The sequence below is a fragment of the Diplotaxodon limnothrissa genome, linkage group LG15 (assembly GCF_057381915.1).
Source record: "Diplotaxodon limnothrissa isolate DT_005_m linkage group LG15, D_limnothrissa_male_GT1.1, whole genome shotgun sequence".
In the NCBI taxonomy this organism is placed as follows: domain Eukaryota; kingdom Metazoa; phylum Chordata; class Actinopteri; order Cichliformes; family Cichlidae; genus Diplotaxodon; species Diplotaxodon limnothrissa.
This window is the reverse complement of record NC_140610.1, coordinates 10,849,556-10,867,928: the sequence shown is the minus strand read 5'-3', so window position 1 is coordinate 10,867,928 and position 18,373 is coordinate 10,849,556. Positions and strand designations below refer to the sequence as shown.

Genomic DNA, 18,373 nt, shown 5'->3' with positions numbered 1-18,373 from the left:
GAAATGGAAGAAAACTAGAGATAAGGAGTTAATAGAGTTATAAATGAAAGAAAAGCGATCCCGCTGTGGATAAAAGTAACAGGTGTTTACACTGCCCTCCAGTGGTTGTGAATATTATAGATGTCTGTAGGTGAGCTGAACTTCTGTGAGGAGGCAGCACTATTTTTTATTTATAGTTTATATACAGTCATTGACTTTAATACATTGGTTTCTGTCAGTTCTGTTCTGCCCTGTAAGACAGACTTTAAACCTGACCTGGACTCCTTTTAGCTTGCCATTTACTCTGAGCAATCGCATCAGTCTGCCATTAATCATTTACGATAAACTGCGTTAGCTGTTTATCAATGAGTACCGTCTTTTCAGCCATTAGCTTTCATCAGTTATTTTTACTTCCACTGTTCTATTAATCGACCTTTATTCTATTTAGCAGCTGATTATTATCAGTCTAACATTTTCAACAGTTAAACTTTACTTATACTCAGCAATTTTAAACGCTGGCTGTACTTTTATAAATAAATAGTTTTCACTAGACTCTATACAGTTCTGTGATATTCTAGGTACATCTCATGATTCAGTAGCTTGTAGAACGAATGTAATGATTTTCTGTATGGTTTTAATTAGTTGCTCAGATTGTTGTGGAGGAATTTAAGTCCACTCTTTTTTTTATAATGCTGCTTCAGTTCATTCAGGGTTGTGTGCATTCATTTATTCACAGTTCTTTGAAGGTCTTACTGCAGCACTTTAGTCGGTTTGAGTCTGGACTTTTGGCCATTGGAGCGCCTTGATTCTTTCCTTTTTCAGCCATTCGATTGTAGATTTGCTGCTTTGGCTTTTTGTCACATTTGACCCAGTTTTTGGCCAAGCTTTAGCTGTCGGACAGACTTCAGATTTGACTCTAGAATACTTCTTTTCGTGTGGCTGCAAAATAAACCCAAATCATCACCTCTCCTCCACCGTGCTTGACAGTGGGCAGTGGTGTTTGTGCTGGAGGTGTTGCTGCATTATGGCCAAACATCTCCACTGTGGTCTCATCTGTCCAACTTTGCAAACCTAAGCCATGCTTCCATATTATTTTTTGAGAGATGAGGGTCTCTCCTATCATTCCTTCCAAACAAGCCATACTTATTCAGTCTTTTTCTAATTGTACTGTTGTGAAGTTTAACATTAAAGGCCTTAGTTAGCATGTTAAGAGTCTGAGATGTAGCTCTTGGACTTGATGATCATTTAATCAAATGCATTTGATCAGCAGCACCTGGCTGCAACTTTCCAATTTTTAATCTTACTGAAGCAGTGTTGGTGTGCTTAGTTTTTTACATGACTGTATGTTGAATATCTAAACTGCCAGTCATTTACTTTTAGCTACCTGTCAATGTTTCCATTTACCCCATGCTACTTGCAGACATTGTTCATTACTAGACCTGCTCCTGTGTTTGTTTTCTTTCATTTGGCTTAATTTCTTGATAAACAAAAAAGCGTTTGTTTGTATATTTGAGGCTGATTGCATATGCACTGCATACTGTAATATCCACTAATTGATTCTGCATGTCTTCCCAGGTCATGATCAGAGGGGAGGCATGGCACTACATTGCTACCCAGGGTCCACTAGCCAACACCTGTGCTGACTTCTGGCAGATGGTCTGGGAGCAGGGGGTCAACGTTATCGCCATGGTTACTGCCGAGGAGGTACACTGACACACACATACACACAGATGTGGATTTTTTTTTAAGCTTCCTGTCTGTGAGAGAAATGACACTGTGGTGAGTTTGTGTCACTGTGACTTTAGGTTTATTTCTAAGGGCCAGGACTCGTTGTTGACATCTAATTTGCCTCATCTGCTTCTTTTCTTCATTCCCATCACCCACGAATCACTTCTCATCTGGCGCTTGTCGTCCTTTCATCTAGGAGGGCGGCAGGTCCAAGAGTCATCGCTATTGGCCTAAACTGGGCTCCAAACACAACTCAGCCACTCACGGCAAGTTCAAGGTGACCACCAAATTTCGCACGGACTCAGGGTGCTACGCCACTACGGGGCTGAAGGTTAAACACCTGCTGTCTGGCCAGGAGAGGACGGTCTGGCATCTGCAATACACAGACTGGCCTGAGCAGGGCTGTCCTGAATATGTACTGGGATTTCTCTGTAAGTACGGCTGCCCCGTCATTTATTAAAAATATGCTTTATCAGATATGTGTAAGGACAGAGCCAGCATAAAGACTAAACATGACATCAATGTGACTTTTCTTATCTGAAGCATATCTGGAGGAGATCCAGTCTGTGAGGAGACACACTAACTCTATGCTGGACACCTCAAAGAGCCTCAATCCACCTGTGGTGGTGCACTGTAGCGCCGGTGTAGGTCGAACTGGAGTGGTCATCCTAACTGAGCTCATGATCAGGTGTTTGGAGCACAATGAGGTGTGTGGATGATTTCCTTAAGGGGCTGCAAATTTAAAATTTAGTGAAGGTATAGAACATTTTTAGAGTCCCTGACTTTCTTTGACAGTCGCAGGATACATGCATCCCTTAGAAGCATGTTTTTAACTTGGTAAATTAGGATATTTTACATGCAAGATATACATAATCCCACTTTTATCTAATTTTATTCCTACATAAAGTTACACCTCAATCAAAAACATTTGACCGGCTCTCACTGTTGTCCTTTTCTTTCTTTTTTCTTCTCTCCCCTTCAGCCCGTGGAGGTTCCCACAATGCTATCAGAGCTGAGGCAGCAGAGGATGCTAATGGTACAGACCATATCCCAGTATAAGTTTGTCCACCAGGTTCTTATCCAGTTTCTCAAGAACTCCCGCCTTATTTGAACCCGAGCACCTATCGGCTGCTCCGGAGTACTTAAAGTCAGCATGAGGACAGTACAACAAACACAGTATACTGGTAGCTGGAGGGAAGGAAGAACAGAGATTCGTGTTTTCTGTGTGGCACTTCATCTGTATGTAAATTCTAACCCAAAACTCACCTCAAGGGAGGAACGGATCTGGTGGGCTTGTATAGAAACTGACAGCCATTTCTCCTAATCGGTGTATTTCAAATTTTGTTCCTTCTCCCCCTTTGATCTTGGACTTTTTGTGTGAAACATGCATATTCCTTCAGGTTTTTTCAGCTTCAGGTTTCTTAAGAAGTATCTAGAGAAATTAAATCTCAGTTTCAATTAGGAGATATCGCACCACTGGTACATTTCTCATTTAGCCATCATTAGAAATGGCATTATGCTGCATGAACAGTAGGTGGCAGCAGTATTATTGCTATACTCTGAAAGAGTTTGCCAAACAAAAGTATTCTTAAATCGCTGTTCTAAAATGATCCTATTCCTGTATTGATTTAATACAGCAAGTATTTACTTCAAATTTGTAAGAAATTTTTTATTTATTTCTATAAAGGCTGTGGTCACCTTTGCCATGGCAACCATGTTGATCTTTTGAACTCTTTTTAAGTTTTTGGAAAAACTCCAATGTGTTTTTGTGAGGAGGCATTTCAATTAAGTTCCTTTCAGGCAGACAAACAAAGTACACTTTAGCAATTCTTTATCATCTAAAGAATTTTATATATATATATGTGTGTGTGTGTGTGTATATATATATATATATATATATATATATATATATATATATATATATATATATATATATATATATATATATATATATATATATATATATATGTATCATTTATCATCATAAACATTTCAAAACTCTGGAATTGGTGATACAACTTTGTCCATATGCAGCAAGTGCTGTGTATAATGTGTCATTGTGCCTTATTGTAGTAATATGTAACTACGGGGAGAAGCTGATGGGCTGATACACTCTTTGTACTGATTAGGTTTTTGGCTAAATTCATTACTTTTTAGGTTTCATTGTAGAAACAAAGAAATTCTAATAATCGTATCCAAACCCAGCTGAAGAAAAATGTGTTGCCATGTCCTGTTTGTAAAATTGCGTTCTGAATGATTTTTTTTCCCATATTGCATTAAATATGTTTTCCTGCTTCTCTGAATTGTAATGCAAAGCCAGCCATGTCCAGCATAACTCTGTACATAATGGGCATGTGAAAAAAGATTTCTGCAAGTGTTTTTATAGTTTCCTTCCTTGACTTGGTACCCTTAAAATACCGCAACATAGTAAACTATGCATGGATTAAAAATTTTTTTCAATGTATATATTCTCTGATAAATATAAGCTTCGTGCTCTCTTGACATTTAAGTGTTTTATTGCACTCCTGTTCTCTTTGACAGTATTTTCTCACACAGCATTCCACTGTTTGTTAATATTTAATTTTTCCCCTCAAGTTGTCTTTTTTAATTTTTTTGGCAGAACTTCTAAATACATTTCAATATGTGTACATATGTTTTGTATATGCATTTTTCAGTTTTCTCTCCCCAGACATGTTTGAAGCTGTTGTACTTGCTCATTATGCAATAAAGCCTTATTTTCTTTAAAAGTGCAGCATCGAGATCACAGTGAAACATCAACATCAGATAAAAGGAGTTCTAGGAGGTGCTGAAGCATCCACCATCACAGGGATACATTAATTTTATTTAACAGGCCCCATATGGTGATGCAGCTCTCCTGATTGCATGACGCATTGATCCTCCTATTTGCGTACCTCCATAAACAACTCAACTCTTGGGTTACAAAGTACAGCTGTAGTCTCAAGCCAAATCAAAGTTATTTACTTGATTTAAAAAACAAAACACCTTCCACAAAGTCATATTTTCATGCAAATTCCACAATAAATACCTGCTTGTTGCAAAAGTATCCTGCGTCTAACTGATAGGAAGATGCAGGATAAATAACCGTGAAGACATACTCCTGAAAAAACCAAGATAAATTATTTGGATAAGACAAAGTTTGGAAAGTGTATGCAGTCCTTATGGATCAGTCTTGGTATTTCTCTCTTGTTCTCTTTATTTTTGTGCTATCATTTTACGCAGCTCTTCAATGTAAAAGTGATCCTTCCCATGAGCCACCTCCATTATAGCCATTGCCTGTAGAAATGCAAGTAAATTTATTATTAATTAACATCACACAATTGCTGTATGTATGTTATTTCAATGTGTAGGTATACTGAAGGTGAACACTTTTCTATATTCAGGTAGTCAGCTGACCTCATTTTTTGGGCACATAATACCTGACCAACTCAAGTAAACCCAATCCTAACACTGCCCCCCACAGGCTTGTACTGTAGGCACTAGCCATAATGTGTGCATCACTTCATCTGCTTCTTTTCTTATCCTGATGCCTCATTACTGTGGAACAGGGTAAAGCCAGACTCATAAGACCTTTATTGTTCCAGATCCAATCTTTTCTAATTAACCAATTGATAAGTGGTTTCCTTAGGCCTACACAGCCGTTTGATTCCTGTTTCTCTCTTCACATTGTGAATGTAGAAATGCGCTTGATTTTACTATTAAACATAATTATACATTTCCGACCTGGTTGTTTTAAGAAATAAGAGTTAGTTAGGATTAGCCTAGACATTTCAATCACTTCAAGTAATTATACAGAGATAAGTGCTTATCTGTTTAAGTTTATTTAAATCCAGCTGGTGACTTTTATTTGGCCAGGCAGTGTAATAGAAAAAACATTGCTATTACCTTATTAATAGTTGTTCACTGGTTAGTATTTATTTCGTATTTAGACAGTCTAATATTACCTTTTTGAGAGCGCTGGTGCACGCTGATTGCCTCTCTAGTCCCAAGTACAATTGGCCCAGTTTCAGGTAGACGGACGAGACATTAAGGGAGTAAGGTGGATAGAGATGACTGCATTGGACCAAGATCACATAAGCAAATGAAAGAAGAAGAAAAAAGACACATCTAAGATAACACCGATCTTTTTAGATGCAGTACAGTTAGTAAAAAAACACACAGAAAACCCCCAAACTTTGCAAATTTTCAAAATTATACCAGCTTTTGGGAGATTGGAATAAAAATACTACTTGAAAAATGCTTTTAAACATGAGCTAATATCATAACGGTTGATAAAATGCAGCGATTTGAAAAAGGCTGATTTTAAGCTGAAATTATGTATTTATGTATGGTGGCTTATTGGTTTTAGTTGAGCATAATTCATTCATATTTAGATTTTTCTGATGTAAACAAATAGAAGATTAAGGCACAAATAAACTTAGATGAACACATTACCCAGAATAAAGAAACCTGCAGGAATACAGTCTGTAATATCTGACTAATTTTAAGTACCCAAAAAACAACAACAACCCCCACCCTCCAAAACAAAACAAACAACAAAAACACAGCAACAACAAATACATTTGGAAAGAACAGCAGAGGGGGGGGGGGGGACATGTTTTTATGTTAATACCTGTAAGGTTTGAGAAGCTTCTCGCCATATCTGATAGCTCCATCTAGATCTTGCATGTACATGCAAATCCCCATGGCTTGGTACATCATGTGGAGCATGTACACATTGGAGTCATCAAACACGGCTCCCATTTCCTCCAGGCTCTGCTCGCACATCTCCAGCAACTCACTAGGGGGTGGCACTGAGTCAAGGCTACAAGCTCATAGTTGGCAAAGGATTCAAATGGGCTTCTGTGGGACAGAAGAATTCCACCTCAGAAGGTCACAACTCAGTACTTGTGTAAATCTCCAATCCTCATTTTGTTCCCAGTTAAACGCTTGTTAACTTTTGTGACTTTATCTTTGATATCAGGGTTTATCTTTATGGCAAACAGTCATATAAACGTGTTAAGGTACAGAAATGTGTTGTTGTTGTAGTTCCCGTCGGTCATGGTGTTGCTGCTGGTAAAAATGTGCAGTAGCTAAATAAATTATTTAAAAATGATAAATGTCAAGCAGCTATTTCATCTGTAAGACAATAATTATAATATACTGACTGGAATAAAGCAGGAAAATGTGGAACTTAGGCTTGAATGCTGAACTATTGCTGATATGTTTCAACTTGTTGACAGTACTCTGACAGTTCTCTTCACCTTTTGGTCCTTATGAAGTTTACGATACAATGTAGAAGGCACAAAACGATATCTATTGATACTGAAGGATATTCTTTGTGTGTTTGAATTCCCGGAACTCTCTGATAGTTTTCCGGGCGTAACGAACCATGTTGTTGATGACATCTGGCTCAATGGAATCACTCTGCTTACGTACTTTTAACTTTGCCTTGTCCTATAGATGAAGACAGGAGAGAGAGCGTGAGAGTCAAAACAATGCTTTTCAAATTCCTAAATTATACTCTCACTGTCCACTTTGTTAAGTACACCTCTTCACCTGCTTGTTAATGCAGATATCTTAATGATCCAAGCACATAGCAGTAACTGAGTGCATTTAGGCATGTAGACATGGTCAAGATGCCCAGCTGAAGTTCAAACTGAGCATCAGAATGGGGAAGAAAGGACTTCTTTTTGATCTACTGGGATTTTCCTCACACATCCATCTCTAGGGTTTATAGAGAATTGTGTGAAATGGAGCAGTGCTCTAGGTGAAAATACCTTGTTGATGGAAAATTGAAAAATGTTGCCTGGTCTGATGAGTCTCAATTTCATTTAGATGTTTTCGTCAGAAATTAATCCAAACAACATGAAAGTAATGGTTCAATGGTTCAGGCTGCTGGTGGTCTGATGGTGTTGGGGGTAGTTTCTTGGCACACTTCAGTCCCCTTAGTACCAACTGAGCATTGTTGCTGATCATCTCCATCCCTTCATGACCACAGTGTACCCATCTTCTGATGGCTGCTTACAGCAGGAAAATGTACCATGTCACAAAGCTCAGATAAATTCAAACTAGTTTCTTGAACATGAAAATGAGTTCCCTGTATTCAAATGGCCTCCACAATCATCAATATCAGTCTAACAGATCACCTTTAGACATGTGGTGGAGCAGGATATTTGTATCAAGGATGTGCAGTGGACACATCTGCAGAAACTGTGTGTTGCCATCATGTCAATATGGACCAAAATCTCTGAGGAGTTTCCAGCACCTTGTTATGGCACGAGGAATTGAGGCACTTCTGAAGGAAAAAGGAGATTTAATCCAGTACTAGCCAGGTGTATCTAATAAAGTGGCCGGTGAGAGTACATACCTTGTGGCATGTAGCATTTCCCAGTTCTTACATGTGCACCCATCCAAATGATGCATATTATTAATTTTTGGCTTTAATCTCCATTCTACATATTACCAGGTCTTACCTTTGACTTGCTTTTACATTCCTGGCAGTCACAGAGAAAGTAATAGGACTCTCTCAGCCTGTTATTGCGGTCATCTGTTGGGTAGAGGAGGTCTATGTAGCTGATAAGCACCTATAAGGGGATTTAACACACACATTCAAAATAAAGCACACTCTCTGTCATTGACATTGTTTTTTCTGTTCCTTGTTGCCACATAGCTCCTAAGACGCAGGGCAAAGGTTTTGCTAAAAATAACCCGTCTGAAATCTGCTGCTGCATCCCTCCTTCAAACCAGATCTCCTGCTTCTCTTGACACACTGACCTATCATTGACATGGTGCTTTTCATTAGCGATGTTGCTGTTCTCTACCTTTCCCTTAACAATTTTTAGACTGGTGTGTCAATCACATTGTTCTTCTTCTTTGATCTTTTTTTAAGTAATGTACTTGTAACTTGTCATTCTAAGAGTTTTATGCTGATAAAACAAACAAGATGAGTTCAGTTGAAATAAACTTTATTGTTATAATTGTACCTTTTCACCTTTGCCAGGCTAGCTCTTTTCCCTGTTTCTAGCATTAATGTTAAGTGATTATAATAAGTTGCGATTGCACAGTTTAATTTTTAACATAAAAAAAATCAGTTTCTCACCAACTTAAAAGTTGTTCAGTCAATCTTCCATTGACAAATAACTCTGACATAACTAGCATGTGCTGCCTTAGCATAGGAAGGCCAGCCAACTCCTCCACACACACTTAAAAGAAAAAAAAAAGATCAAAACCCAACCCCCTCTAATAGCAGCTGTCTCTTTTCCTCACTTCATCTCCAGGTTTCATGTCCTGCACTGCCCGAACTTCAGCCGATGTCCCTTTGTACGTGACTATGACGCTGGGAAGGCAGCTGTGGTTTATCAGGGCCATGCTGTGCAGAGAGAAAGATATCAAAAGAAAGAAAGTGATTTAAACAAAAGCGAACCCTTCTTACTATGGATAAGAAGGAAAAACTGAGGCTTAGTATTACTCCTAGCATTTGCATGATCACTCACTATTTTTAAGTGGTATTACTACAAGGCTAAAACTGTGCTTGCACAGAGCTCTTGCATGACACTGACATATGTTATTACCAGGGCTGCATGCTGGAAAAAAGCATATAACAATAATCAATAATCCAGCTATTCATCAGTATCATGAACAACAACTGCAGTCAGAAGTCAGGGCAACAGACACATTTTTTTAAGCCTGTGCCACAAACGCCCACCATTTTTTTCAAATAGGTTACCACAAGCCAAAAACAGATTTAGCTCGCTAAAGTAAAATAAGGACAACTGCAATGTCTGTAAGCATGGAACAAACCAGAGAAGCCTGTAAACCGCAGGTCCTTGCAGACTGACTGGATGAAGTCACTGTACCAAAGAAGCCCCATCCTAGAATTCCCCATTCAGCAATCATTTCCAATTGACCAGCTTCCTCATGTATTACATATGCGCATATTACAGTACGAGTGTTCAACATGTGGTAACAATATTTAAAATCCTTTACAAAAACACAAATTACTCGCCCATCAGAACTTCATCTTTTGGGTCTTGCACTCAGCAAAGTCACTGACAACCCTGCTCAAATGAAAAGTCCTGGCGGTATACTCATCCTCCTCTCTTCTCTCCTCTCCTTCTAGCATCACATTGTTATGCTGATTTGGTTTTCCGAAGCTAATTTACATATTTTGGGGATTTAAGCTTTTATCCTATAGACATTAGAGAGAGGACAGGTAAGCTGGGAGAAAGACAATAAGAAAATGGCTTTAGTGGTGGATTCAAACCCAGGCCTCTGCATTATTCTTATGGCATATTGGTTGCCTGCTCAATCCAGTGAGCTAAACCAGCACCACTCTTTGCTAATCCTAATTTTTAAGCCAGCTGCACTGATGAACTACTCTACAGTATAAATAACTAGGTGAACTGACATTAACAGATCATGCATATTGCTGCCTGTGGACAGTTAGGCCTTTGGTGACTTCAAACCAAACAAACTGCCTTTTAAAGCTAAATAAAAAGTCTGACATCCATAGAAGTCATTAGAAAACACAAAGTGCAGGAAATCAAAAACAAAACAAAACAAAACACTGAGACACAACAGTAGGTAGAGTTATGTAAGGAAGTACTTTGCAGTATATGTGCTGCTGAAACCTTACATGTGTTCATAAAACCTTTCATGGTATGGGGGTTGTATTTAAGTCAATTCCTGTTTTTAAGGAAATCCCAAAATCAGTTTCACTTAGCTCTTCTACTTCCTGTGTTCACTTTTCCCCTCCAGTTGTCAGCACGCGCTGTTGTAACACTGTCTCTTCGGACTTTAAAGCTCATTTCAATTCATTTCATAGTTTGATTACTTCCATATGACCTTTGAGCCAGTCTCTTGGACTTTTGCTTTCTCTTCCTATTGTCATATATTATTGTTTTATGAAGAAAAGTTATGCCCATTCCTTTGGGTCATCAATCAAAAAGTGCTCATATGCATGTGCGTGACATTTCTTTCTTACTCTGGATAGACTGCAGTACCCAAGTGGGAAAGTTCATCATCCTCTATAGTGAAACCATTGCAGCCAACCTATTGTTTAAGACAAAGAGAAGAACAGAGAAGAGTTATGATAAAAATTAGACTACAACTGTGTGTGCTGGCTTGGCTTAGCTATCAGCTAACTAGCTGGCGTTTGACACGTCACCCAGAAGTCAGTAAAATCCAGTTTGGATCAACAGACCGTATTGATTCCTTCCTATACTGATGCAGAGGTAACACAAGTGACTGTGGAGAATGGCTGTGGGTAATTAATGGGTCCTTACCACCAATGTTCCCTCTAATTTTTCACTTGTCTGAGCGAGCACACAAACTCCCTGAGCGGTCCCTTGGACCACTGTGAGCAACAGCAGACGTGTGCACTGTGGTCACGCCGGCATCTAATCCATCCAAGTTACATGGTTTATTAAAATAATCAAATTACAGCATTTACATTTATGTTAGATTACTTTTAATTAACTGCTTTAGCCCACTTACCATGAAAAAAAAATCTATTCATTGACCTGTGTAGTGCACAAATTATTTGTGCCACTCCAAAAAATTATTTCTGTCCACTATGAGATAAAGAAGAACAACAGCCTGATACCTGCAGGCCTGACAACAGCAGATCACTCCTGTAACACCTGTAACATTCAGTAGTCGCTTCCTTGTTCTGACACAAACAACAAAACTATTGACTACACTACACACTAACTACACAAGATTTGCGCTAAACGTCTCAAATCTCTCACATCTCAAAACACCGCCGTCACTCCTAAAACTTCACCCCGTTTCTTAACAACTAGATGCCACGTTGCCATATCATTTTTTGATTGGTCGACATCGTACTTTTTTGGACGAATAGGAAAGGAAGAGGGGGTGGGGGTTGTTTTTGCTCACAGGTGGAGAGCGCTTTCGAGTCTTTTTTTTTATAAAACGCCGTTTTTATCGTTTCTTCCCGCAGTAAATATAAACAACGATAGTATTCAGGAAGAAAACCAAACATTGCATTTTTTTTTTATCACTACTCTGGTTTTACGTGGCCTATCAACACAATTTAAAAACTGGTATAAAGTCTACACTTTTTCCATCAATTGTTCCGTCTGTCCTGCTCACATCTCCAGTGGTTGTACACGTTGTCATTAACGTGGCTTCACTCCACATCAGCCACGCCGCTTTGCCAGCTAAAACACCGGTGTCGGCACATAAGGACGCTGTCATAGCCTGTCAATGGCGTTGATTGGCTGCGTATATACGCATTATTGGCTGAACTATGGGATAAGGTGGCATCGTTCTAATCCCAAATGGGAGCAGCCAGTCACTCACTGACTAACACTGCAAAACAGGATTGTTGAAGTATTAATTTTAATTTCAATTCAGGTTAGATTTTTTTTGTGCGCAACGCAGATTTTCTGTGCGCAGAGACCATGCCAGCAGTGCGCAATTGCGCACGTGCCCAGCTTAGAGGGAACATTGCTTACCACCCTCTGCACCACTTTTATAACACCCCTTTCAGCTCAGTGGCCACAAGGACAGATACAGAAAACTTTTACTACTTCATACCACAATACCTGCATTTATTTTTGATATTTAAGGTCCTCACTGTATCAAAATTACATGGTGTAACAACGCATTACCTGGGAGAAGAGCGTGAGTAGCTCTTTGTGGTCCGGCACATCCAGATGTTTGGAGTAAAAGCGATGGAATCTGGCAATGTCTGCCTCGGTCATCTCTCTTTTCTCATTATCTTCATCCTCTGTGTCTGTTACAATAAAAGAATTTGGTTTCATTTAAAATAATTTATTGTTTCACTGGTTTCACGGTGCTGTGCTTTTTTCACCCTAAGATTTTCTTTTTGTTTGGTTATACATGTTGATGGGTCTAGAGAGGTCTAAAGTGTGTGGATTCCTATTATTTTCCTGTCTTATCAGTAATGTCGAGGCTTAAGTCTAATATATTTTTGAGCTCTGGTTACATTTGAGTTTTTATTAAATATTTCTTTGAACTCTGAACTAATGTTCAGCCCAGTCCTCGTACCAGACCATTTTTTTTGTTTGTTAAGCCACTAAAAACGGATCCACTTGTACTGAACTCTATTTGTGTTTACATGATTTATTTGGATTTTCACATAAATTAACTAAATGCATTTTTAATGGTTTGCACTGCACTAAGAACTATAAGTTTCTTCTTGTTAACTTGGTCAAACATCATTTGACTTGAGAGACACTTATGCAATCTGCGCTGTGTTCCCAAGAGCTCCTATTTCACGTTCAAGCATTTACACTTGTTATGTAGTCTGGACACCACTTGACCCACATCTATAGGGTATATATAGATGTGGTTGAGGGTGTTTCTCAGTGGATTTTTCTCTGAGATATCTTGAGGGTATCTAGGGATCTCTTGGACTGACTTGTAGAGTGTTTCTGCACAGACACTACACAGGTGGCTAGATAAGTGTAGTTCATAAAGAGCAACCACAGCCAAGTCACCATCAAGAAATCATGTATGTTTTTTCTCCTTGTGTTGTAAAGAAATAAGTACTCACGTGATTGCATCTCTCCTATGAGCAACATCTTCTCACAAACGCATCGTTCTTTCTGCATTTTCTGCAGAAAATAGACATGTTTAGCAGAAATGACCTTAAGAAACTCTGGACAGCGATTAAAAAAGAGATTATTGTATTTTATGTATTATTAACTGCCCAACCTTCTTTGCAAGGATTCGCGCCACCAGCCTGGATATCTCTGACGGGCACCAGTTCTCTCCAAAAGCAACCATTGCCGAACACTCCAGCTTGTGCATGGCCCAGTCCCCTTTCTAAGGAGCGCGTAAATGCAATAATAGCATAAAAAAACAAAAAGCCCCTCTTTACTTTATGGCCAAGTGAAATGTGAGTACATTCAATTCAGTCAACTATTGACAGTTTATGTACCACTACAACAGAAGGCCTAACAGTTGGCAACCCCTAAGCGACACCACCAGCTGTGGCATTAAGCTGTAGCATGGTGGCATGCTGGCACTCTGTTAATCTAATGTTACCCTTGCTTCTTCACTCCTCCAACATGGAATGGCCCACTCAATTATCTGCTTAGTCCCCAACTTTATAAACAACACTGCATCCTACACACTCCATAATAGAGCATGCTATGCATGCATATAGAAGTGCATAGAACAACCAAGTTCAGCTAAGCTGTACATCTGCTGAGACTACATTAGAAGACACATGAATGATATATTTATGTCATTGGACACTGGATATGAAAACAAATTCTAATTTGACAGGTCTGAGAGAGAACTAGACGAGTACACCTGCTCTGGGATCTGTTTTCAGGCTAAAATAATTGAGCAAATGTTGGGAGACTTTGGCCAATAGCAGGTCTTTTGAGATATTTAACTAAAGATCGTAGAAATCCTTTCAAGATATAAGCTAAGCTCTCATGGTGCAATGAGTTAAGCTGATGACTTTCACCAAGGAGAATCAGGTTTCAATCTTACATAAAATCAAATGTTATAATTGACTTACTTTGTTTATATGTGCACATGAAGCATCTGCAAATGCCTGCGTTTGTCTGCTGGGAGGAACATTGAGAGCAGAGCTGCAAGAGCAGGATAATTTGAAAATCTTTTTGGCTTTTATCACTTATTGTCAACTGTACCTTTAGTAGTACTGAAGCAGAAATATAGAGCTTAGCTTGATGATGTGTCGCCACTTGTTTGTCCTCTCTACAGTCGCACATTTTTTTTTGTCATTTTACACTTCTTAGGATTTACATTTGAAGAGCCTAAAGACATTGATTAGATGTCATGTTTACCCATAAAATAATGATGACATATGTAGTGAATGCAGTGCATGGAACAGTGGTTAGCAAACCAAGAGGGTTCTGGGTTCAAATCGAATGATTCAAAGAGGCCCCATGCCTGTGTAGGTTTCTTCCCACGGTCCAACTGGTAGATCTATTTTGGCTGTAAGTATGAGATGTGAGGGTTTGTGCTTGTGGGTTTGTGCTTTCTCCATGTGTTGGCCCCTTTGGTGGACAGGCGACCTGTCAGCGATGTACCCTGGCTTTATGACTACTGGAATAGACTTTTTAAGCTCCAAGTTTTAATATAGATGTGTTTTTTTTTTTAATTATTGCGCAGTGCACTTTAAAGAATTCACACAAGAGCTGTGACTTTGCAGGATGTTTTCTTACCTGACATTTCACATTGCAGTAGAAGGCTTTCTTGCACTTCCCACATCTTGCCAAATGCTGTGTCCTATAAATTACAAAAACAGTTTTTTTTTATTACCCTGCGGATGGCACTGAGTTGATATAAAAGAAATCACCCTGAGACCGTACACATCTTTGCACCATTTATTTTCAAAGGGCCAACATATCCACAAGAATGCATCTGGTTATGTAATACTGAATTGTAGTAGCATAATAGTATTCAGTTGTGCATGTATAGACATTTAAATGTTTGCTCCATAACTTTGACACATGAAATAGCAGTTGCTAGTAGCTTGTTGTAACTGATAGCAATGGAGGGCTTTAAAACCTACTGTGGTATTAATAGAGCAGACCCTCTGACAGGCCAGCTGTCTTTTTAACACACTGAATCAGTAAAGCTGCCAAAAAGTTCACCAGTATAATTCTGAGGCTCTTACCATCCGCAGTCACACTAGGTTTACATAAGGCACTTACGGGCCGGAGCAACCAGTGGGAAAGCATGACACACTAAAACTACCTATTGCAAAGAGCAACTGTAACTCAGGGGTCAACTTACCACTGAACTGTGTAAAGTTGAGCAAGTCACAAAGGACGTTGTCTCTAGGATGCTGTCTTTTGCTCAATTGTTGAGTTAAAGCAAGCTTTACACAACTGATTTTAATGGTTCTTGATCAACAATGATCTTTCAGTATGTCGAACCAATTTATGAACAGATCTGCCTCCACAGGTTCTGTTTCCAAACTGAAAGTTAATTAAAAGCCTTTCCAAACCCCTTTTCTTCTACTTTTCTGCTAGAATATGTCACACATCTCTTAGATTGACATGATTAAAGCCCGGACACTGTGATAACATATTACCAGACTATATTTTTTCACTTTAAATTGCATATATGTTGCAAATTTGTGGAACAGGCTATGTATAATGTGGCATACCTTTACTCTTGCTACTTTACAATTTTAAGTGCCAAAAACTAAAGTTAAAGGAACTTCCTGTGTTACAAGAAGTTTGACAGACTTTCAAAATAAAATTCTAGAAATAGTAAAAATATCTTTTTAATTCCTAAAACACTTGGCAACTGACCAACAGTCTCTACATTTTGTTAGCCAGATCTTACTAGACTGTCAAAATAAACACAAATATTAAACCTGCAGCTTGGGGCTTATATGAGATGCTGGCTTTTGAATATGGCATAACAGATTCTGGTGGTTGATTTAGGGTCTCTATTTATGACAATTATTGTGTAAATAGGATGTTAAAATGGCCATTCAACATCTGTTTGTAACTGTGAAGCTAACTTTTATGATCAAGCTACATTTTCTCCCCAATACGTCTTGCAACCTGGCAGCTCAGAAGATGCACTGGCAGTCATTTATTCAAATTTCTTGCATGCAGAAACAAAAATGTCAGACAGCACAAGCACCGATATTTGTGTTTAAATATGCAGAATTTATATGATCCTGCAGGAAAAAGGAGTAGTGCATTAGTTACAATTCACATCGTCCTAACTACTAATAAGCACATTTCCAGTAAAAAGCAAAACAAAACATCACAGTGGCTTTGTAATTTCCTAAGAGAATGCGCTTATATATGTATACATTTAATGAGGTGAGCAAAAGATGCACTGCCAAAGTGTTAACCTGGTGAAGCAGAACTCGCAGTAGCAGCCTCTCTCTTTCACTGACAGCACGTGGGAGTAGGCTGGGCAGGAAAACAGGAGCTCTCCAACTTTAAATGGTCTGGTTACCCGGAGCCCTCGTCCCTTCCCCGGGCTGTCAAACCTCTCGAGTCCTTTGATGCTGCCCATCATTGTGCCTTCTGCCCGGGGTGTCTTCTCTCAGAATGAGCCCAGAGACTTGGAAGAGAAGGGGGATGTGGCATCAAGTGTTAGGGCGTTACCATCCCAATAATAGTTCACAGTGGCATCCAGGCACAGAATGGACCCAGCAAACAAGCAGCCGATGGGTTTTCGGAGCTACACAGCGATTTTACAGCTATTAAAGTGTTAAGCCTCTTGGCAAAAGTCACTCATGCCCTCACAAGTGTAAATGTCTTCATCACTGAACTTGTCCACCCCATCCTCCCCACCCCCCCCAGGTTTTTGAAAGATATGTGGAGCAACCAAAAATGAGTGCAACATCGCCCCTAGTGGACACGGAGTTAAACGAGTAACAATCGACAATCAACATTACAACATTACACCCAACAGGAAATTAGTATGATTAACGTGAAACATTCCGCATTCCTGCAGGTGTGATGTTGAGCTCTTCATCTCCGTGAAAGGTATGGATTCTCTTTGGCGTCAAGTAATGTTTTACAAATTCACCGATACATTTCTCTCTGATACATCTTCAGTGCCGTTGAGCTTTCTTTAACCCCAGCGTTGCTAAGTTGCTGGAAACATTGCTCACAGACTTTTGTCCCACGTTTCTTGTTCTGGTGTTTGTGGAGAGCATCTGAGTATGCCAGGGAAAATGTCGCCCACATCTTTACAGCACTACCATGAGGCCGAGGCGTTAATAAAGGGCAGGATACACCACATTCTTCTTTTGTCCAAATTTGGTGAGCCTGTGCCAATTATAGCCTCAGTTTCCTCTTCTTAGCTGGCAGGAGTATCATCCAGTGTAGTCTTCTACTGCTGTAGCTCATTTGCCTTGTTGTGCATTCACTGATGCTCTTCTGCATACCTTGGTTGTAACAGGAGGTTATTTGAGTTGGTGTGGCCTTCCTTTCAGCTCAGAGCAGTCTGGTCTTCTCTGACCAGTGTTGATGAGTTGTTGAAGTGAAGTGACCGGTGTGCGTAGATCAGTTATTTACTTAACTTTAAATTTATAAGTGAGAATCATAACCAATTTATTTTTAATTTAGTTATCAGAGTGATTTGGCTCCTTCTGAAAGTAAAAGGTAAAGTAATGTTTCATTTATGTATCACCTTTCAGTATAAATGGCACAAATACCACAGAGTCAAAAGTTCTTAAGCTCAGTGGGAGAGATCCTGCACAGCCTGCAGGCCCCAATCACATGATCTCAGGGACCTGCTGGGTACGTATGAATATAAAATTTCTCTTCATTAAGTTTGTTAAGTCTCGTTTAGTTTTGATTTATTAAAAATATTATATTGGTCAGTGTTTATTTTCTTTTAAGTTTTTATTTTTGATTATCTAATTATTTGAGCTTAGTTTTAGTTAACTATATAATAACCACGACTGGTTGTTCAGTCACCTGTGCAGAAGGTGTTGCTTTTAAGAGTTTCTTAATCCTTTTAATTTGTGGTATAGCTAATCATTGTATTGGAACAATAACCAGTTCTCTTATTTTCAGTTATTTCACTATTTCAGTTTTTTCTTTCCTGTGCTGCATATCTTAATGGACTATGAATACACAAGAAAGGTGTAAGACATATGTATGGCCTGCAGTAGATCCACAGTGTTATGTTCTTAAGTGCAATTCAACAAGGCCAT

General features: G+C 39.0%; 2 protein-coding genes across 2 annotated transcripts in view; one reads left to right on the top strand and one right to left on the bottom strand.

Moving 5' to 3' along the window:
• Positions 1 to 3,297, top strand: part of LOC146617115 (tyrosine-protein phosphatase non-receptor type 14-like) — an 88,245-nt gene extending 84,948 nt beyond the window's left edge. The window contains exons 17-20 of the mRNA XM_085372121.1: positions 1,555 to 1,683; positions 1,904 to 2,138; positions 2,251 to 2,414; positions 2,690 to 3,297. Of these exons, the coding sequence (XP_085228247.1) occupies positions 1,555 to 1,683; positions 1,904 to 2,138; positions 2,251 to 2,414; positions 2,690 to 2,818 (657 nt within the window). The 3' untranslated portion in view covers positions 2,819 to 3,297. The remainder of the gene's footprint in view (positions 1 to 1,554; positions 1,684 to 1,903; positions 2,139 to 2,250; positions 2,415 to 2,689) is intronic.
• Positions 3,298 to 3,713: 416 nt separating this feature from the next.
• Positions 3,714 to 16,874, bottom strand: LOC146617114 (N-lysine methyltransferase SMYD2-like). The gene is made up of 12 exons (XM_085371823.1): positions 16,553 to 16,874; positions 14,898 to 14,961; positions 13,411 to 13,521; positions 13,250 to 13,310; positions 12,342 to 12,466; positions 10,691 to 10,758; positions 8,974 to 9,076; positions 8,181 to 8,291; positions 7,041 to 7,161; positions 6,338 to 6,512; positions 5,670 to 5,778; positions 3,714 to 5,001 (listed from the first exon to the last, which is right to left on the bottom strand). Exons 1-12 carry the CDS (start codon positions 16,720 to 16,722, stop codon positions 4,921 to 4,923), a joined length of 1,299 nt encoding a protein of 432 aa, XP_085227949.1. The 5' UTR covers positions 16,723 to 16,874; the 3' UTR covers positions 3,714 to 4,920.
• Between the last annotated feature and the right edge of the window lie 1,499 nt (positions 16,875 to 18,373).